At 44.1% G+C, this 19,410-nt stretch overlaps 1 protein-coding gene across 1 annotated transcript in view; it reads left to right on the top strand.

The window, feature by feature from the left end:
• Ntn1 (netrin 1) overlaps positions 1 to 19,410 on the top strand; it is a gene marked incomplete in the record, with an annotated part of 196,423 nt that overhangs the window by 15,276 nt on the left and 161,737 nt on the right. The window contains 1 exon segment of the mRNA XM_005399748.2: positions 556 to 1,637. Within this exon segment, the coding sequence (XP_005399805.2) occupies positions 620 to 1,637 (1,018 nt within the window).

The following is a 19,410-nucleotide window of genomic DNA, read 5'->3' as shown; positions in this document are numbered from 1 at the left end:
TGGAGCTGGCAAGCCCGCGCTGAGGCAGGACGCGCCCGCGAGAGGCTGTCCGCCGTCGGCGCGCGGGCCCCCGGCCAGGGCCAGGCAAACTTTTCTTTCTCTTTTGCCCTCGCTAGAGGTAAAGTCCCGAGCACGGTCTCCCCGGCAGGGACGCGATCAGGGGCAGCAGCGAGGGAGCCCAGCGGGACGAAGGGGGCACGGGATGTGCGGGGCTGGGGGACCCCGAGCTCTCCTGCGCCCAAGACTCGGGGTGCAAGGCGGGTTGGCTGCGGACGGGCGGTCAGCGCGGGGATGCCCCTCGGGCTGCGTGGAGGCGGCGGTGGCGGAGAAGCCGAGCATTCGCCCGCCACCCCGGCTCGCGGGCGGGGAAGAAGGGGCACGGGCGGTGCGGGCTTGAGATCCCCCGGCCCGTCTGTCCCCGAGACTTCGGGGGAGCAAGACGGGCCGTCGCCCCGGGGTTGGTGCCTGGCATTCGCCCGTGCCCCTGGCCGCCGCTCCGCCGAGGGCCGGGGGACGCGGGGCGGGCTGGCTGAGCGCAGCTCCCTCTCTCCGCAGGCGCCTTCTGCGGCGGGCTCACGGACTCCTCGGCGCGGCGGGGCCGGGGCGAGCTGGACGCAGCATGATGCGCGCTGTGTGGGAGGCGCTGGCCGCGCTGGTCGCGCTGGCTTGCCTGGTGGGCGCGGTACGCGGCGGTCCCGGGCTCAGCATGTTCGCGGGCCAGGCGGCGCAGCCGGACCCCTGCTCGGACGAGAACGGCCACCCGCGCCGCTGCATCCCGGACTTTGTCAACGCGGCCTTCGGAAAGGACGTGCGCGTGTCCAGCACCTGCGGCCGGCCCCCGGCGCGCTACTGCGTGGTGAGCGAGCGCGGCGAGGAGCGGCTACGCTCCTGCCACCTCTGCAACGCCTCGGACCCCAAGAAGGCGCATCCGCCGGCCTTCCTCACCGACCTCAACAACCCGCACAACCTGACGTGCTGGCAGTCGGAGAACTTCCTGCAGTTTCCGCACAACGTCACACTCACGCTGTCGCTCGGCAAGAAGTTCGAGGTGACCTACGTGAGCCTGCAGTTCTGCTCTCCGCGGCCCGAGTCGATGGCCATCTACAAGTCCATGGACTACGGGCGCACGTGGGTGCCCTTCCAGTTCTACTCCACGCAGTGCCGGAAGATGTACAACCGGCCGCACCGCGCGCCCATCACCAAGCAGAACGAGCAGGAGGCCGTGTGCACCGACTCGCACACCGACATGCGCCCGCTCTCCGGCGGCCTCATCGCCTTCAGCACGCTGGACGGGCGACCCTCGGCGCACGACTTCGACAACTCGCCGGTACTGCAGGACTGGGTCACGGCGACAGACATCCGTGTGGCCTTCAGCCGCTTGCACACGTTCGGCGACGAGAACGAGGATGACTCGGAGCTGGCGCGCGACTCGTACTTCTACGCTGTGTCCGACTTGCAGGTGGGCGGCCGCTGCAAGTGCAACGGCCACGCGGCTCGTTGCGTGCGCGACCGCGACGACAGCCTGGTATGCGACTGCAGGCACAATACGGCGGGCCCGGAATGCGACCGCTGCAAACCCTTTCACTACGACCGGCCCTGGCAGCGCGCCACGGCCCGCGAGGCCAACGAGTGCGTGGGTGAGTGAGGCGCTGCGGCTCCGCGGGCGGTGGGTGGGGGCGCGGTAACGCGGCGGTGGGTTCTGGGGATAGCAGAAGCGGCCGCGTCTGAAAGTTTTGGTTTGCGGGGACGTGGCGGGAAGCCTAGGAAGCGCGTTCCGGGATGACGGGGACCCGAGAGGGCTGAGAGCGTGTCCACTCTCGCCCGGTGCTAGCGGTGGACGCCCGGCTTTGCTCCCTGTGCCTTCTGCAAAGCCGAGAAACAGTGGGAGAAATGCTGCCCGGGGGTTGGAGAGGGGTTAGTGGTCTGAAGAAAATTTGCGGAAACACTTTCATTGCTTCCTTCTCCGTTTGGCTGCTACCTCTGCCCCACCCCCCTTTCCCTAGGGCTGCAGCTGGGCCCACGGCTGGGGACCCCGGCCCTGTTCCCGGGAAGTTTCAGCTCCATAACTATAAATCCCTTGGGAGCAGGCAGAGCACTCTGCAGTTTGGGGCCAGTGTCACTCTTGCACCCTCCATTTGTCTTTTCATGGTTTGAAAAAAATTTTCCTTTTCTCTTTTGAACAGCGTGTTTGTGTTAGCGAAAGAAGAGTGATGTGATTTCAATTAATTACTATCTACAGATTACAAAGGAGGGTTCCCCAACTATTTTAAACTAATTCATTCCTGGTCCCCCCAGAAGGAAGTATACCAGATTTTTTTCTTAGCTTCAGGGTTTGGTGAAATTGAACAGTTTTGAATTAACTAAGGGCCCAGCGTCTGGATTTTTAATAAAGGTTTAATTCCGGAAAGAGAAATCTGTCAAAACCCGGCACTGGTGAAGAGGCCTCGGTCAGAAACGATGCTATAAAAAGGATAAAAAAGGATACATACATTCTACTTCTGAATTGTACGACTTTGTTGCTGCAGAAATTTCTCTGGCATCTATTTGTTACTCCCCAGAAAAGAGAGAGCGAGGGAGAGAGAGAGAGACAGAGTAGTTTTTCAGTGTAAGAGGTAAATTCCCAAATTTCACATAGATTGTGATGAAAATCACTTTAGTCCATCAGTGTGCCATTTGGTGAGCATCTTTTGTGAACATATAGGGTTCCCCCGCATCCCTCCCCCGAACCCCAAGCAGCCAGCATGAGTCTCTTCAGTTGCCTCACCCTCTGAAGCACATTGCAGTTTGCTGGTCCCCACAAACACACGTTTTAAGGGCTGGTTCTGATTAATTGTGTCATGTTGTTGTCGAATAGTTTGTGCCTCATGACTGCGGATGTAGACTTTTGAGCAAGCGAATGGAAAACATGTCTTGGAGGGTCGGGTCTGCACAGAGGCCCAGGCAGGCGCCCTGGTCTGCAGACGCCCGCGCCTCCTGTTGCATGAAGCAGCCTCCATTTTTTACTCAACGTGACCTGCTTTTGCAGACCTAACTGTTCATCCCTATCTTTCAAGGGACAGAACTGGCTTCCAGTTTCAAGAGACGTTTTGGGATTCTGCAGAGCAGCTACACCCGGACTTAGTGGTCTTGGAGAATAAAGTTCCTTTGATCTGCTCAATTCCCTCAGAAATGTTGGTTTTTCCCATCTCATCTGTTCCCTTCCTTTCTTCTTTTCTTTTCTTTCTTTTGTGCGTAAAAACCCTTTATTGGCATTTAAAGGGATTCCCAGGGTTTTGCTATCAGTTTTAGTTTGTATATGCATATGAAAGATGACTTTGTATGCTCCCTAACTGGGCCTAATTGGACAAATGCAAGTGAATACATAGAGGCGAATGAACTGAATGTCCTGGAAAAATGTTACTGGCTTCAAGATTCCTCTTAGCCTTGGCATTGTTCAGATTCTCACCACCCCCACCTCTCCCTGTCACTTTGGGCCTGAAGACATAACTTGCTGTTTCTTACAAGGATAGCTGAGCGCTTGAAATAATCTATAGCTTAGGATATTTCGTCTTTCCACCAAAGCACTATGTACACAAATTGGATTGACCTTTTTCTTTTTTTTGCCAAATTGAGCAATCAACATATTAACTAGTAATTAGCAAGTGTTTTTGTTCAAAAAGTTTAATTAAGCCTAATAAGTACATAATCTACATGACAAATGATCGGCTAAAGATATTTTTTCTGGTTTTTACTAAAGTTATTTTAATTCTGAGCAGTTAAAGTATCTTTAAATCTTGTCAATTATTCAGTCATTTCATTAAAGCTAAGCCAATTCAACTCTGTTAAAGTTATTTATAGTTTCCTTTTTGAATAGATGTTCTGATACCTTGTAGATATAACTGGGAATATCAGATTGAAGTTCCCATAAAGTCTTAATTGAAGTCTTAGTGATTTTTCCATCATTCTGTAAAAGAGAAAGCCAGCAAGGACAATTTAGGAGTGATTTACAATTAAAGGTCGAGCTTTTTATGAAAAGGTCCTGTAGTGGAGATATGTGAAAGAATTAGTATTTGACAGGTGTTCTGAGATACTGAGGGGTACTGTGCTAGGAAAAAGCATTAATAAATCCTTCGAGCACTAACTTTATACTATCAGAGACTCACATCTCCACACCTAGTCCCATCTTGTGAATTTCACACCGTTAACACATAGTCAAGCTACCCAGACTATCTACAACTAAGGTATAGTAAAGTGTATTTTTTTAATTCCAAAAATCAGTCCTGATAAAAATGGGGCATTATCACTGTGTCATCCTGTTTTTGCCTTTATAAAATAATGAGACATGATTTATAGTAGACTAAAATGGCGTATTTCCCTACATTAATCTTCACTTCCCCCTAAAAATAACCCTAGAAATTTAAAACATGTTGGTGTTATTTGACTGAATAGTCTTTTTGCATAGGGCTGATGCATTTACAGATTACTAAGAAATGCACATACCCTGTATGCTTTCTGTGCCCCAGCTTTCATTTCCGCTGTTACTTCAAGGTCAGTTTCTCTACAAAATAAATGTGAACTCTTGTGAAGCCTAATTTTACTTTTAATGGAATTTTGGATTTCTTCTTGAAAAAAAATTCTAGAAACAATATGAGAGACAAGACTACTATGTATAACATTACGGCCTCGACAGTTCTTGGTAGAAGAACCAAATACTTTCTTCTGCCCATATGTATCATAAAAGCTGTGTTCACATGCTTTTATACACATGTGCATTTACATTCCCTGTGTAAAGAAGCACCAGTGCATGGTGGGGGCGTCTACATTCAAGAGAAAATGCATGAACAATTTTAAACCACCTGGGTTGCTAGGCCCTTTTTTCTCCTCTTTCTCTCTCTCTTTTTTTTTCAAAAGAGCATCTGAAGACCATATTGTGTTTCATAAATTATTGACATCAGTTTTAATCAGTGTCCCCCTGACGTCGGAGCTGTGTTAGTATTTAGTGCCTGACGAAGCATGCTGTTTAATCTTACTGTGGGGATGTCAGCATGAGCCCATGCCTAGTTTGTGACAGGTTGAGCTTATGAAAACTCGTTTTGCCACTCACTCTATGGCTTTGCATTGCCCAGCTGTAATCCAAAACCCACACAAAAGACGCCTCTGCAAGATGAGCACCGTGCTAGGCTGGCCTCCTATGGCCATGGGTACCTGCAACATAATGCTCATAATTGTTTAAACATGGCTCTGAGGAGGGGGGCAGTCTCATGCTGTAAATGGCTCTGGTGCTTGAGGCCCACTCTCATCCCTGGCAAATGAGGGAGTTTATATTGAAGGTGTTGCCATGAGAAATCCAATGCCCTGCTAAAGATCCTTGCAAAATCAGAAGGCTAAAATTATTTGATGCCTCATCCAGAGCCTGGCACATAGCTGTGGATGAGTGTGTTTTTTAATAGTCAGGATAATTATTATAATTACTGCCATTATAGTGATTAACCCTCGAGGGCTTATTCTTTGCCAAGCACCCACATTAATTTAGTCATTTAATAATTGTGACTATGTTAATAATAGGCATTATTATTGTCTTTATTTTAGGGATGAGGAAACTATGGCCTAAAGAGATTAAATAGTTTACCTAAAGCCTCATAGTAGGTGGTGAAGCTGGAACTCTGGCATGATGTTTGTGCTTTGGTTTATTGCATTTGCTCTGCTGCCTCTCAGTAGGATGGGTGGGTGGATGGATGGATAAATGGGTGGATGGATGGATGCATGGATGATTGAGTAAATGAATGATTAAATGAATGAATAGCTGTTACTCATCTGTATATAGGAGAAAAGCTGGAACAACCTGTTACTTCTTGCTAGCACTGGAGGTGGTTTCCCAGTTGTGTTGCATTGTATTCTATCGTAGTATTATGTTACATTCATATATACCTAAGTGTGAAGTTGTATATGAAAAGTTTTTCCCTGTCTATCTTATCTTAGCCAGTGGGCCTAGCGGGGTCTGGGGGTAAGACTGTGAGTGAAGAGGGTATAAATGCTTTGTTGCAGGTTCTGAACATCCACAAGTACGGCTAAAGGCCAAGTCTTCATTCCAGAGCATGTGATCGTTCTCAAAGGGAGTAAAGCAGAGCTGGTAATCTAAAAATCCTCTTTAAGAAGGCCACGTCTTCTCACCTTAGCATCCCACTGCTTCACCAGAATATACTGAAAGAATATAGAAAGTGGCTGAAAGTGTCACTGCAGACAGCTTGAGTCAGCAACGCCGGGCTGTCATTTATCTATTGACCAATGGCACTTGGAGTCAGGATCTTATTAGCACTCGGTAGCCAGGACCCTCGAGGAAAGGAGACTGCTCCCAGCTCCACCCAGAAAGGAGCTAAGTTTGTCAGGGAAGATCTAGGTCTGTTGGGTTTGTACATTTCTAGGCTCGGCCAGGCTCTCCTTTTGCGCTGCCCAGACTCCTCTCACCTCCTCCTCCTGGAGAAAAATGAGATCCTCGGAAAAGTATTTGAGACTTTATGTCCAGAGTAAATATTGGAAAGGCAGTGGGTTGCAATTCAGATGTTCCCTGGAAGGAATCCCCTCATTTTCTGCTCACAGCTGGTATCGATATTTCCTTCTTGAGATGAGTTGTGCTTTTCATTAAGTAAATTTTTTGTCTTGGGATTAAACCAACATTGTATTCTTAATAGACTTTTATGTTTACACTTCAAAAGTCCACTGGGTTGTTATTCGCGTTATCTTGATGGCTTCTACAGTGTCTGCTATGCACACTGGCTTCACTAAAATAAATGGCTCTCTGGGGAGCTGGATTATAAAACAGCCTTATCTGTGGATGCACAAGTATGGATGTTTTGTGAGGCAGTATTTTTTTCTTCCTTTCAGAAGTGATAATCATACCTTGGGTTTCTGCAGTGCCTTTCATTATGGGGAGACGGGAGGTCTCGGAGGGCTTTTGAAATGCTCAGGACTTAAGCCTGATACTTGGAGAGTGGTGCACAGCGTTTTGCCTGTCATCTGCAAGCCCTTGTGGTCTCCACGGCCTCAGGAGGCGTGGCATTGGTTTGGGTGGCCGGGAAACTGCAGAGTTTAGAATGTCATTCCCAGGTGGTTGTCAGGTTATGTCCCGAAGACAGACCACAAACCCCTACTGAGTGCCAGGCATTGTATGAGGTGCTTTCTCTGTGCTTTGTTCAATTAATAAGATTGCCACTAGGAGCGGAAGCTTTTCAAAAACAGATGTCCCTGCCACCAAAGGGCGGTTTGTACACACAGAAGTCTAAGTGTGGACAGGCCTGCAGGGTCCATCAGAGAGAGCGGGGGGTATCAGCAGCGTTTGTTTCCATGGCTGATCACATAAAAGCCGTGTCCTATTATGATACAACTCTGAGGGACGGTTGTTCTAAATAGCGCTTGGAATAAGTGAGCTGCCTGGGCCGGTCCTCTAGACAGGGATGCTTGCCTCAAAACTATCTACTGTCATGAGGAACCAGTACTTCTACAGTTTGACTGGTGTATTGTACTGAGTTTTGTGTTACATTTCTCGTGTTCTTACTCTAAAAATGTATCTATTGTAAAGGCAGAAGTAGATATCAATTTGCCTTTAAAAAGTTAAGTACTTTATGACTGGGTGTGGTGGTACATGCCTGTAATCTTAGCTACTTAGAAGGCTGAGGCAGGAGTATTGTCTATACAATGTAGTGAGACTCTGTCTCAAAATAGAATTAAAAAGTGGCTGGCAATGTAGATCAGTGGTAGAGTGCTTGGCTAACATGTGAAAAGCCATGAGTTTAATCTCCAGAACCAGGAATTTTTTTTTTTTTTTAAAGTGAAGTACTCTATGTCAATTACCCTATTGTCAAAAGGCAAAGGCTGATTCCAGTGGCCATTTCTTACCTGTAGAAGTACTGGTTCCTTTTCATCAGCAGCTCCTGGGAGGCCTTGGGCAGGTACAAATTCAGCTCTACCTCTTCTCAGAGCTTTTTTCTCCTAGCACTTAAGCTTTGTGTCAAACCTCCTTTTTTGCAGAGTCAGCGGCTGGCACTCAGAGCACAAGGAGATCCCATTTGAGGGGACAGGTGTAACGATGGTTCAGGAGTCCCACCAAGGAATGAACAGTGTGTTTGCCTTGGTTTTGTGTCAGGACTATCCCTAGAGATCCCTGGGCTGCCTGCCATTGTTATTTATATATTAGCTACAGTTAGATTTAGGTGAGTTCATGCTGTACTGCACTTATGCATATAAAGATGATCCAGGAGAAACACAGCTCTCTAAGAAGAACAAGCTTCCACATTATGGAAAGGGGTGGCTTTTTAGAAGGCAAGGTAAATCTATTGGACAAGAATCTTGCAAGCCAGAAGATAACACCCTGGTACCTCCCAGTGTAGTCAGTGCCTAACTGGAAGAAGGTGCTAGAAGTCTGTCTCTCTGGAAGATTCGGGATTAGCCTAGGTGAGGTCTCTGTTCCCTGTGCACATGGCCATATTTTAGTTGGGGCCCCTTCCTAGCTGGTGCTGTAGCTAGCCACAGGTCCCTTTCTGCCTGCAGATAAGAGAGATTATTGATCATGGTGTCCAATTTTCACACATTCCAGAGGCTCCACACTTAAGTTAGACAATCTGTAGGACCATGAGGATCTTTAAAGTGGCTGGGCTTTGAACTCTTAGTTCTAAACAAGTGAGTTCTAAATAAGGAAATAAGATAGGTCTCATAGTTTCCTGAGGGCCTGTGTGTTGTGCTAGATTCCCTATTTGACATCCCAGAGTGATGGACACTTCCTGCCTGCTTGATTACCATTGTCAGGGCTTCTGATTTCATCTGTTCCTGCTTATAGCTGCTGTGGTGAGTACTGTAGTCCCCCTTATCCAAAGGGATGTGTTCCAAGATCCCCATAGGATGCCTGAAACCACACATAGTACTGATCTCTATCTATACTGTAGTTTTCTCTTGTACATATGAACCTATGATAAAGTTTAACTTATAAATTAACCATAGTAAGAGATTAATTACAATCACTAAAACCAAAACACAATGATTATAGCCGTATTCTATAAGTTATGTGAATATACTTTCCCTCTCCAAATAGTGTTTTGTGGATCTTAGCAACTGCAGCATGTGACTTTAATATTCACCCTTCCTCTTAAAAGAAGCACTTTATGCTTCTCTTTGGCATATGTACATTTCTAGCATCACTCCTCTTGTATTTTGTGGCTTTTATTGAGAAAAGAGAGGGTTACTTGAACCCAAGCACTACAGTGTTGCAGCATTTAGCCAGATAATTGAGATGGCTACTGAGTAACAAATGGGTGGCTAACATATACGGTATAGATACTGTTGTTAAAGTGATAATGTACATCTCAGACAGGCTGGAGTAGGACAGCTTGAGAGTTCATCATGCTACTCACATGCCATTACCCATTTTAAAAATAAGAATTATTTATTTCTGGGATTTTCCATTTAATATTTCTGGGCTGTGATTTACTATAGGTCAATGAAACCACAGAAGGCAAAATCTTGGATATAGGGGAACTACTATACCTAGCAAATGTATCACAACTCCTCCATTCTGAAACCAGGGCAGACAGCACTAATTAATTGTAGCATACTTTCCTCCTAAATCCAGAAATGATCTAATAGTATTAGAATCTTTCTCAATATAATTTCTTAGGCAGCTATTACTCTTTAGGCACAATTAGCCCATGATGTGAAAACTACCATAACTGGCCTTAGAAGACCTTCCCTATGCCTGCCTGTCCCCATTCCCTCAGCCTGAGTACCTTGTAAGTGGACATTTTTGGAGCATGCCCTGTTCAGGTGGCTCTGTCATGTCTGGGGATGTAAGAAGTATAAAGCAGATGCCCTGCCTATAGGTAGAATTGTTTGTTATGGAGGAGGCTGTGTGCATATAGAGAAGCTCTGCATGTGTTATGTGGTGCACATGGATGACCCCAGGGTAGGAGACTGTGCCGAGTGTCCAGGGGATTGGGAGATGCTGAGGCTCTTGAGGGAAAGCAGGTTTCATATTTGACTCCCATACGAGGGAAGCACTAAATTTTGGTCCACATCACACTTTCCCCCTGGATTTTTTCTGTTGTAGTGGTTTTATTTTTTTTGTTTTGTTTTCTTAAAAACTGCATCTTGCTTTGTATTCCAGGCTAGCCTTGAACTTGCTATGTAGCCCAATCTGGCCTTGAACTTGCAGTGATCCTCCTGCTGTAGCCTCGCAAGTGCTAGAATTACAGGCATGAGCCACCATGCCCAACTTGTAGTGTTTTTGTGTTTTTCCCTATGCCAAGAACTTGAGAGACCACAGTTCCCCAAGAAGAATGGTCATGCGGTCTTCCCAGAGTGTCATCTCGGAAGTTCCCAGGCAGGTCCTCCTGGATAGCCTCAGCTTTTGAGACAAAAGCTTATCATTGCTCTGGCCTGGCACAGGGTTCAGATGCCCAGGGCTTCTCTCCCCAAGCTTGATCCCTCCATTTAAAACCACATTTGTGTGGTATTGGGGGATAAGGACTCTTTAGAAGCCACTGCCCTCGCACTCTACTTACATTTGGGCCAGTGCAAAAAGTGCCAAACAATAACTGTTCCAATCCCAGCATGAAAAAGGAAACACATTGTGTTTACAGATACAGAATTTGGCATCTGAAACATGAAAGTACCTTGGGGTTGAGCAGCCCCTGGGAAGGCTGTTAGACACCGGCCCCCCCTTCTCTTGGCCCTGTGGCCAACTTGTTTTCATCTCCCTGAAGCCAAACCTCAGAGGTGGGCAGGTTGATTGCAGCCAACTCTTTCTTCCCTGACCCAGCCCTGTCTCACTCTGTGGCTCAGACCCGGAGAGAATTCACCGTGAGAAAGTGCTTGGCCTTCTGAGCTGCCATGAGGAAGGAAATTGCTTCTCACTCCAAGCCGCAGAAATCAATCTTTCTGAAACCACGTTTTTTAGGCAGATTTGCCTTTGTGGTACCCAGAAATGCTAGTGAAGAAGAAGGATGGGCATTCCTCTGTATTTCTCACTGCGGTGTGTCATTTTAACCAAGGGTAGGAGGATTTTTTTTAAAATCACATATATCTAGAGAAAAATATTCTCCTGTAAGTGACCCACAGAAAATACTTAGTTCTACATCAAGGTAAGAGAGCATAATTCTGTTTTATAATGTATGAAATACGAAGTGTGTGAAGAATGAGTGACAAGGAGAGAAGCCATCTTTGGTTTCAGGTACTTGTGTTTAGATCCCAGCTCTACCAGGAGGGCAAGCTTGGGTAAATAACTTAAGCTGTCTGTGCTTTGTGACCTCAGTGGCCTGTGGGCCCAGCTCAAGACCACCTTGTGTTGTGCTTTAAGTGGGGGCTCAGAGTACAGGTACGGGAAGGAGGCCCAGAGGCAGGCTGTGATCCTAGACTTAGGACTTTCATCAGCACGCATTTTTATAGTCCCTACTATTGCCGTGATCTCTGTCAGTTTATAGTTATTCATTTAATTCTCAAAACAGTCCTATGAAGTGGAGTCTATTATTATTATTGAGTAAACTTTTTCTGGTGATATGTATACAGTGTGATATGTGTACAGTGGGATATGCATGCAGTGGGATATGTGTGCAGTGGGACATGTGTGTAGTGGGATATACGTGCAGTGGGATATGTATGCAATGGGATATGTATACAGTGGGATATGTATACACTCGGATATGTGTACAGTGGGATATGTATGTGGAAAAACATACAATCCCGAGTGTTTAGGACGATAACCTGTCACAGTGTGTACAGACCTGGGTAATCAACACCCACATCAAGAATATACCAGCACCCCAGAAGCTGCCCTGCACTCCCTTTAGTTATCATGACCCTCTTTGAACATCATGCATTGGTTTAATTTTTTAATTTCATGTAAATGAAATTGTATTCTGGCTTCTTTCTTTTTTTGTGGTGCCGAAGATTGAATCCAGGAACTTACATTGGTAGGCAAGCTCTCTACCACTGAGCTATACCTCCAGCTCTTTTTGTTTTATTCTGAGACAGGGGCTTGCCAGATTGCCCAGGTTGGCCTCAAACTTGCAATCTTCCTGCCTCACCATCTCAGGTAGCTGCGATTATAGGTGTATATCACCTGTGTACACCTGGTTGACTTCTTCTGATATTTCCTTTGTGGGTTTTACACATGTGCAGTAGTATTTTATCAGTTTCATGGCTGTCCATGTACCAAAAATGTATTGCATAGTAATTCTCCATTCTACCTAGGGCAGATATCTAAGGGTCCCCCCGACCATGTTTTGGTTATTAAAAATAGCACAGCTATGACTACACTTGTCCCGTGTCTTGATACACATATGATCAACTTCCCCCAGGGATGTATGGAGTTTCTGGGCCTGCAGGGTTAGCTGCCTGTTCGGCTTTAGTGTATAGTGGTTATGTATTTAGTAGAAAATAGCTGTACAAACTTACACTGGTATCCCTGTCACAGGACACGATACTCAAACACGCATGGAGGTTAGGTAACTTGTCCAAGGCCACATGGCTGGCGACTGGGGGAGATGGAATTAGAATCTAGGCAATGTGGCTCTGGAATCTTGCTTTTCTCCGTGGTGGCCTGGCTGCTTCTCAGTTTTAATCTGTATACACCTTGTCAAGGGGAGCTGTTCATGCTGGGAGACAAATGGAGCTTTGTGCACGTCCTTGTACTTCTGAGCCTTACTTTTCTCCTATAAAATGAAGGATGAGACAACAAAGGTCGTTGCCTGAGCCAATACTCTGCATTCTAGTGCAGTACTCACCTTTTGGAGCCTTTCCCCCCCCATGTTACCCATCCCACCCCATTCTGTGCTCACTTAGAAGCAGGTCTAAAACTTGATGTATTTTCCTCCCTGCCATTCCAAATGGGGTTCCCTCAAAAGACTTCTCACACTGTAACTGGAGGTCCTCCTGAGCCTGCCTTCCAAGGCTGCTGGCAGCTTCTTTGCCTCTCACCCCCTTGCTCCTTCCTTCCCTGGCTCCCTGTGTGTGTGTGTGTGTGTGTGTGTGTGTGTGTGTGTGTGTGTGTGTATGACATGGGCCTATTCCTTCTTTGCCCTCCCCAGTGTCAGCTAGCCAGTTTTCTGTACAACTCATATGTGTTCAGCTAGATGTGTTCACAAAGAGAACTCACCTGGGTGTCTAAGAAATAAAATATTTCCAGAAGGCCCCCTAAAGCTTCCCTCCCAAATACCCTTGCCCCAGTGTAACCACAGTTTTGACTTGTCACACCATAGATCGAGTTTTGCCTGCTTTTGAACTTTATGTAAATGAAATCATACTGTATGCTCTCGTCAGTATCTGGCTTCTTTTGCTTACCATTATTCCCTGTAAATGTCTTTAACATAATTTATCCTATGGTCCTTGTTAGTTTGATGGATGATCTCAGCTTCTTGGGGGTACTAATCCTCCTGCTTGTTTTGTCTACTGACCTTTGCTCATGGTGAATTATTTCCTTATGTATTTTGTACTTTCTGACTGGGAGCTTATCTTTATGTGGGGTTTTGTGGAAATCCTTCTGGTCTTAGTTATGGAAATGCCCCTACCAAGTGCTTTTACATCAGTTCTGCCAAACATTCCAATAGTATTATTGGACTGGGAGCAATCTTCCCATTAATTAATCGTCTTAGAAGTTCTTGTATCAAATGAGGAATATGCACTTGGCCTCCAGACCTCTCCAGACCTGGGGTTTCACTCACATTCATGGAGAACTTTTTCTTTTTTTACTCAGAACTTTGGGTGGAGACAAAGTTTTCCTGTTATCTTAAGCTGGTGGGTAAATGTCTGTAGTTCCCCTTTCACTCAGTGCATTTGGAAGGTTCAGGTTTTTGTCATTTGGATTACTGCTGAAGTTGTCTCCTTTTCCCAACGGTCTTTTCCCAACACAGCAGCCAGAGGTGATTGCCTGTGTATCAGCTCCCTGCCCACTCAGAGGAACACCAAGCTCCTACAATAGCTGCAGAGCCCTGCCTGATCTAGTCCCTGCCTCTCTTTGTATTACCTCCTAGCACTCTTCCTCTTGCTTGCTCTGCTCCAGCCCTCAGATATGTTTGCTCCAACACCCCAGAGAGGCATACATCTTCCAGTCCTGGTACTGGCATTTGCCTGTGGGCAGCAGATGTGGCCACATGTCAAATCTCTGATCAAATATAACTTTTTTGTTTTCCTTTCTTTTTATTTTTTTCACAGTACTAGGAATTAAACCCAGAACTTTTGGACTGGGCTCCTTTTCGTTTGTTTGCTTGTTTGTTTATTGGGGATTAAACCAAGGGCCTTTGCACTGAACTACATCTCCAGCCCTTTAATGTTGTTTTGGGACAGGGTCTTGCTAAATTGCTGAGGTTGGGCTCAGACTTATGCTCTCTTGCCTCAGCCTTTCAACAATGCTGGGGTTATAGGTGGGGCTTGATATTGCTTCTCAAGGAGGCTTGCCGTGACTCACCTAGTATTGACAACAGCTCTCCCATCCATGTCTCTCTTTCCCACATACATGCACATATGCACATGCACACGCACGCACACGTACCCTCGTGAGATCGTTTTTAGCCAGCCTTACTGCTTTTCCTGGTGGCATCTGCACTGCTTTCCAAGATACTATTTAATGTACTGTTTCATGTTCTTTACTGATTTCCATCCTCCCACTTGTTCCTCAATAACAGTTGTTTGAATAGAAATTTATGTGAGGCCAGAAATCCTTATTTGTTTTATTCACCAAGGGGCTGATACAAATAGGAGTTCATTAACTATTTGATAAAAGAAAGAATGTGGAGGTCTCATCCACAAGGCTTATCTTCTGCCCGCATGTGAGTGCCAAACCCACGCCCCAAGATATTAAGCCCATTCTGGGTCTAGTGAGCAACCTTCCTTTGCCCTCATCTCCCTGTTCCCTTTCCCTCTCTACTCTTGCCTCATGATCATCTGGGACCTTGATGTTTTTCTGAACTCTTGAGCACCTGAGAATTTCCTTTTTTGGGGGCAGGGGGAGATATGCTATGAGTTAAATATTCTTAAAAATTATATATCATCTAGTATTTCTAGATGTTTTCAGTGGTAGTATTTCTGGATTACCTCAGTCTATCTTGTCAGAACTTGAAGTCATATATTTTAATCTTTTATCCATCTGGAATTACTTATGACATGTAGTGTGAGATTAGGGTGTCCTTTATCCCCCCATTGAGTATTTAGCCCATTACTCAGTGACAACTATTGAAAAACATTTTTCCTCATTGATTTTGAGTTCCTATATTTATTAAATGCTCAAGTATTATATGATCTTGGATCTATTTTTTGAATTTTCCATTTTGTTTCACAAGTCTATTTCCCTGTCAGTTCCTGTCTGGGCAGTTAGTACATTTCAATATCTGGTGTGCTTTGTAGTCAATCATTTATTCTTTTTCAGTTCTCGTTGCTATTCTTTTTTCTTTTTCTTGTGTTTTTTTGAGACAGGGGCTTGCTGTGTAGTTCACACTGCTGTGGAACTCACTATGTAAACCAGGCTGGCCTTGAATTTATGGCGATCCTCCTGCTTTAGCCTCCTCCTGCCTCAGCCTTCTGAGTGCTGGGATTATAATGAGCATGTACCCCATGCCTGGCTCTCATTACTCTGTTTGCTTATTTATTTATGAATTGATTTTAGATGAATTTGTCAGGTTTCATTATAAATGCCATTGGTAATTTGATGGCAGTATTGTTAGCATGAACTTGGTAATAGTTGATAATGCTTGTAAGTTTTAGATTGTAACTGTCAACATGACCATTGTGTATAATGATTTTTTTTTAATGTATCTCTTAGGGTTGTTAGGATATCAAAAGGATAGAGTATAAGCCCTGACAAAATCATGCACTATGTGTTTCTATGTGTACTATGTGTTTCCCTCTGATTCTTCCAGGTGAATTTTTTTTTTTTTTTTTTTTTGGTACCGGGAATCGAACTCATGACCTCAGGCTTGCCAGGCAAGCACTTATGCCGCTGAGCTATATCCCTGGCCTCCCAGATGAATTTTTATTTGTTTTTTGCTTTTCTCCGGTACCAGGAACCAAACTCACGACCTTGCGCTTGCCAGGCAGGCGCTTTGCCGCTGAGCTAAATCCTCAGCCCCCCAGATGAATTTTTAAAACAGATTTATTGAGCTATAATTGGCGTTCAGAAAATTACACATAGTGTAATTTGATAAATTTGATGTATTTATCTGTTGCTATGGTTTATATCTAGATGTCCCCTCAAAGCCTCCTGTGCTCATTGATGGGGCTTTTGCAAGGTGATTAGATCATGGGGCTATGATAATCATCAGTGGATTAGTCCTGGTAGGAGGCAGATCACCAGGGGCGTGGCCTAGAAGGCTCTGTCTACCTCCTTTCCTGCTGCTCCTGCCTGGCATGCCTTAAGAAAACTTCTGTGCTACCCTTCTGTCATGTTGCTCTGCCTTGGAGCCAGCTGACTATGGACAGAAACCTCTACAAACTGTGAGCAAAAAAAATCTCTTCTCATTTAATTTTGCAGTGTCAGGTTGTGTCTTGGTGACATATCATCACCACAATCAAGATAAAGGACATATTGGGTGTGGGATGTGGCACAATAGTAGAGAGCTTGCCTAGCATGTGTGAAACCTATGTTCAATTTCTGCACCACAAAACTACAACAAAAGAATATATCCATCAGCCCAAAATGTTTCCTAATGTTTCTTGGTAATCATTCCTGTTCCTTCCCACTATTATGCCTTGTATATTGGTTTGCCTTTTCTAGAGCTTTATATAAATAGAATCATATAGTATGTATTTTCTGATTTGGTTGTTTCACTCTGCATGATTATTTGTTCATCTATGATATATACAATGGATAATACATTTTATGGCTACAGCACAATTTATCTGTTTACCTACTGTTGGACATTTTAGTTGTTTTCAGTTTTTGGCTATTACAGAAAAGTAATGATGAACATTTCTGTAGAAGTCTTCATGTGAACACATGCCTTTATCTCTTTTGGGTAAATCCCCAAAATTTGTGAGTAGAATTCTCAAAATGAGGATAGAATTGTTAAATGATGCTATAGATGTATGCTTAACTTTTTTTTTTTTTGAGACGGGGTCTCAAAAAAGGACAGTTTGTACTGTCCTTGAACTTGCAGTGATCCTCGTGTCTCAGTCTCCCAAGTGCTGGGATTATAGGCGTGCACCACCAGGCCAGGCATATGTTAACTTTTTAAAAAATAGCCAGACTGTTTTCCAAATATTTGTACCACTGTACATTTATGCTAGCAGTACATGAGTGTTCTAGTTTCTCCGGTTCCATTTCCTACTGGCATTTGATATGGCCAATCTTTTTAATTTTAGTCCCTCTAATAGATATGTAGTACTTTATAATTTTTAGTCTTAAAATCTGTAAACAAACAAACAAACAAAATCTGGAAACATAGAATGTCTCCATTCATTTGTGTCTTCTATGTCCATCCCTAGTTTACAAATTTCTTTGTATTAGAATCATATGTATTTTTTAAAAGTTTGCTTCTCTGTATTTGTAATTTTTTACCATGAAAGATAATGTTTTCATTTTCATTTTATTTCCCGGTTATTGCTGGTTAAAGGAAAACTGTCATAGGAATTGAACCTGGGAGCTTGTGCACAGTAGACCAGTGCTCTGTCACTGAGCTATGTATACCCACAACCCCTGTGATTTTTATATGTTTTTTTTTTACAATCTGCAGTTTTACTAAACTTTTTTTTTTGAGACAGGCTCTTTCTGTGTGGTCCAGGCTGGTCTTGAACTCACTATGTAGCCCACGTTGGCCTCAAACTCACGGTGATCCTCCTGCTTCCATTTTGAGAGTGTGAGGATTACAGGCTTGTGCCACCAGGCCCAGCTGAACTCCTGTAAAAATTAGTTCTCATAGTTCTTACACTATGAGAACTTTTGGACTTCAGCTATCAACCACAAATCATGAATATTTTAGCTCTTTTTTCCCCCATACTTGAATCCTTTATTTATTTTTCTTGTCTTACTGCATTGTCCAGAACTTCAAAGTAATGGTATATAATAATAGTAAGTGAACCTTTGTCTTTGTCCTGACTGAAGTGAGAAAGTTTCTAGAGTTTCATCATTGAATATGTTGCTTGGTACTAGTTGTGGAGAGAGATTCTTTATTGTATTCAATAGAGTAGACTCTATACCTGAGCTACTGTGAGCTTTGCTCTTTTTATATTTTTTCATCCAAGAATATGTAAAATGTTAATCCTTTACATAGTAATCAAAATAATCCTACAATTTTTCTTTTTGGTTTTTGGAGACAGAGTCTCACTTCGTAGTTCAGGCTGGACTTGAACTTACAGCATAGCCCAAGCTCGCCTTGAACTCATGGCAATCCTCCTACCTCAGTCTCCCAAGTGCTGGGATTATAGATGTGTACCACCATGCCCAGAAAAATAACAATACAATTTTTTTGCTTTGACTATTAACGTTAATTTCTGAGATATAACTCACATACCATACAATTCACCCATGGAAAATATACTACATGTATGTAGTGTTTTTTAGTGTGTTCATATAGTGGTGCAACCATTTTTAAAATTAATTTTAGAACATTTCTGTCATCCTTAAAAGGAACTCTGTATCCTTTAGCAGTAACTTCCCATTTCTCACTCTTGCCAGAGCTATAGATTTTTCATTGCTATAGATTTGCCAATTCTGTTGGTATAAATTGGTACAGTTGGTATAAATAGAACCTTACAACATATAACCCTTTGCGATGGATCTCTTTCAGTTAACATCATGTTTTTATGTTTCACCCATATTGTAGTGTTTATCAGTGCTTTATTCCCTTTTTGTGGTTAAATAAATATTCCATTGTATGAACATACCAAATTTTATTTACTCATTCATCAATTGATGGACATTTGAATTGTTTTCAGTTTTTGGTTATTGTGAATAATGTTTCCATGATCATTGGTGTACAGGTTTTTGTGTGGACATATGCTTTTATTTCCTTAGGAATGGAATTATTGGGTCATATGGCAACTCTTGCGTGTTTTTTTGGTTTTTTTTTTTTTTTTTTTTTTTTTTGGTTTTTCTCCGGTACCGGGAACCGAACTCACGACCTTGTGCTTGCCAGGCAGGCGCTTTTGCCGCTGAGCTAAATCCCCAGCCCCAACTCTTGTGTTTTTTGTGAGAAATTGCCGGGCTGATTTCTCACCATCCGCACCATTTCATGTGCCCACCAGCAGCATGTGAGGATTCCAGTTTCCCTGTCTCCTCCTCAACACTTACTATGTGTTTCTTTTTAATGATATTTATTCTGGTGAGTATGAAAGGATATCTTATTGTGGTTTTATAACTGCCTGTGTTTAAATAACATTCTTGGAATGTTGGTAATGTTGGATGTTGGTGATTCTATTTGGTGAGGTGATGTTTTTTAATATTTTATTTTACATTTTTAT

This window comes from Chinchilla lanigera, unplaced genomic scaffold (assembly GCF_000276665.1).
Source record: "Chinchilla lanigera isolate Chin_1 unplaced genomic scaffold, ChiLan1.0 scaffold00066, whole genome shotgun sequence".
Classification (NCBI taxonomy): Eukaryota; Metazoa; Chordata; class Mammalia; order Rodentia; family Chinchillidae; genus Chinchilla; species Chinchilla lanigera.
The sequence above is the reverse complement of the archived record's forward strand: the minus strand, read 5'-3'. Positions and strand labels throughout refer to the sequence as shown.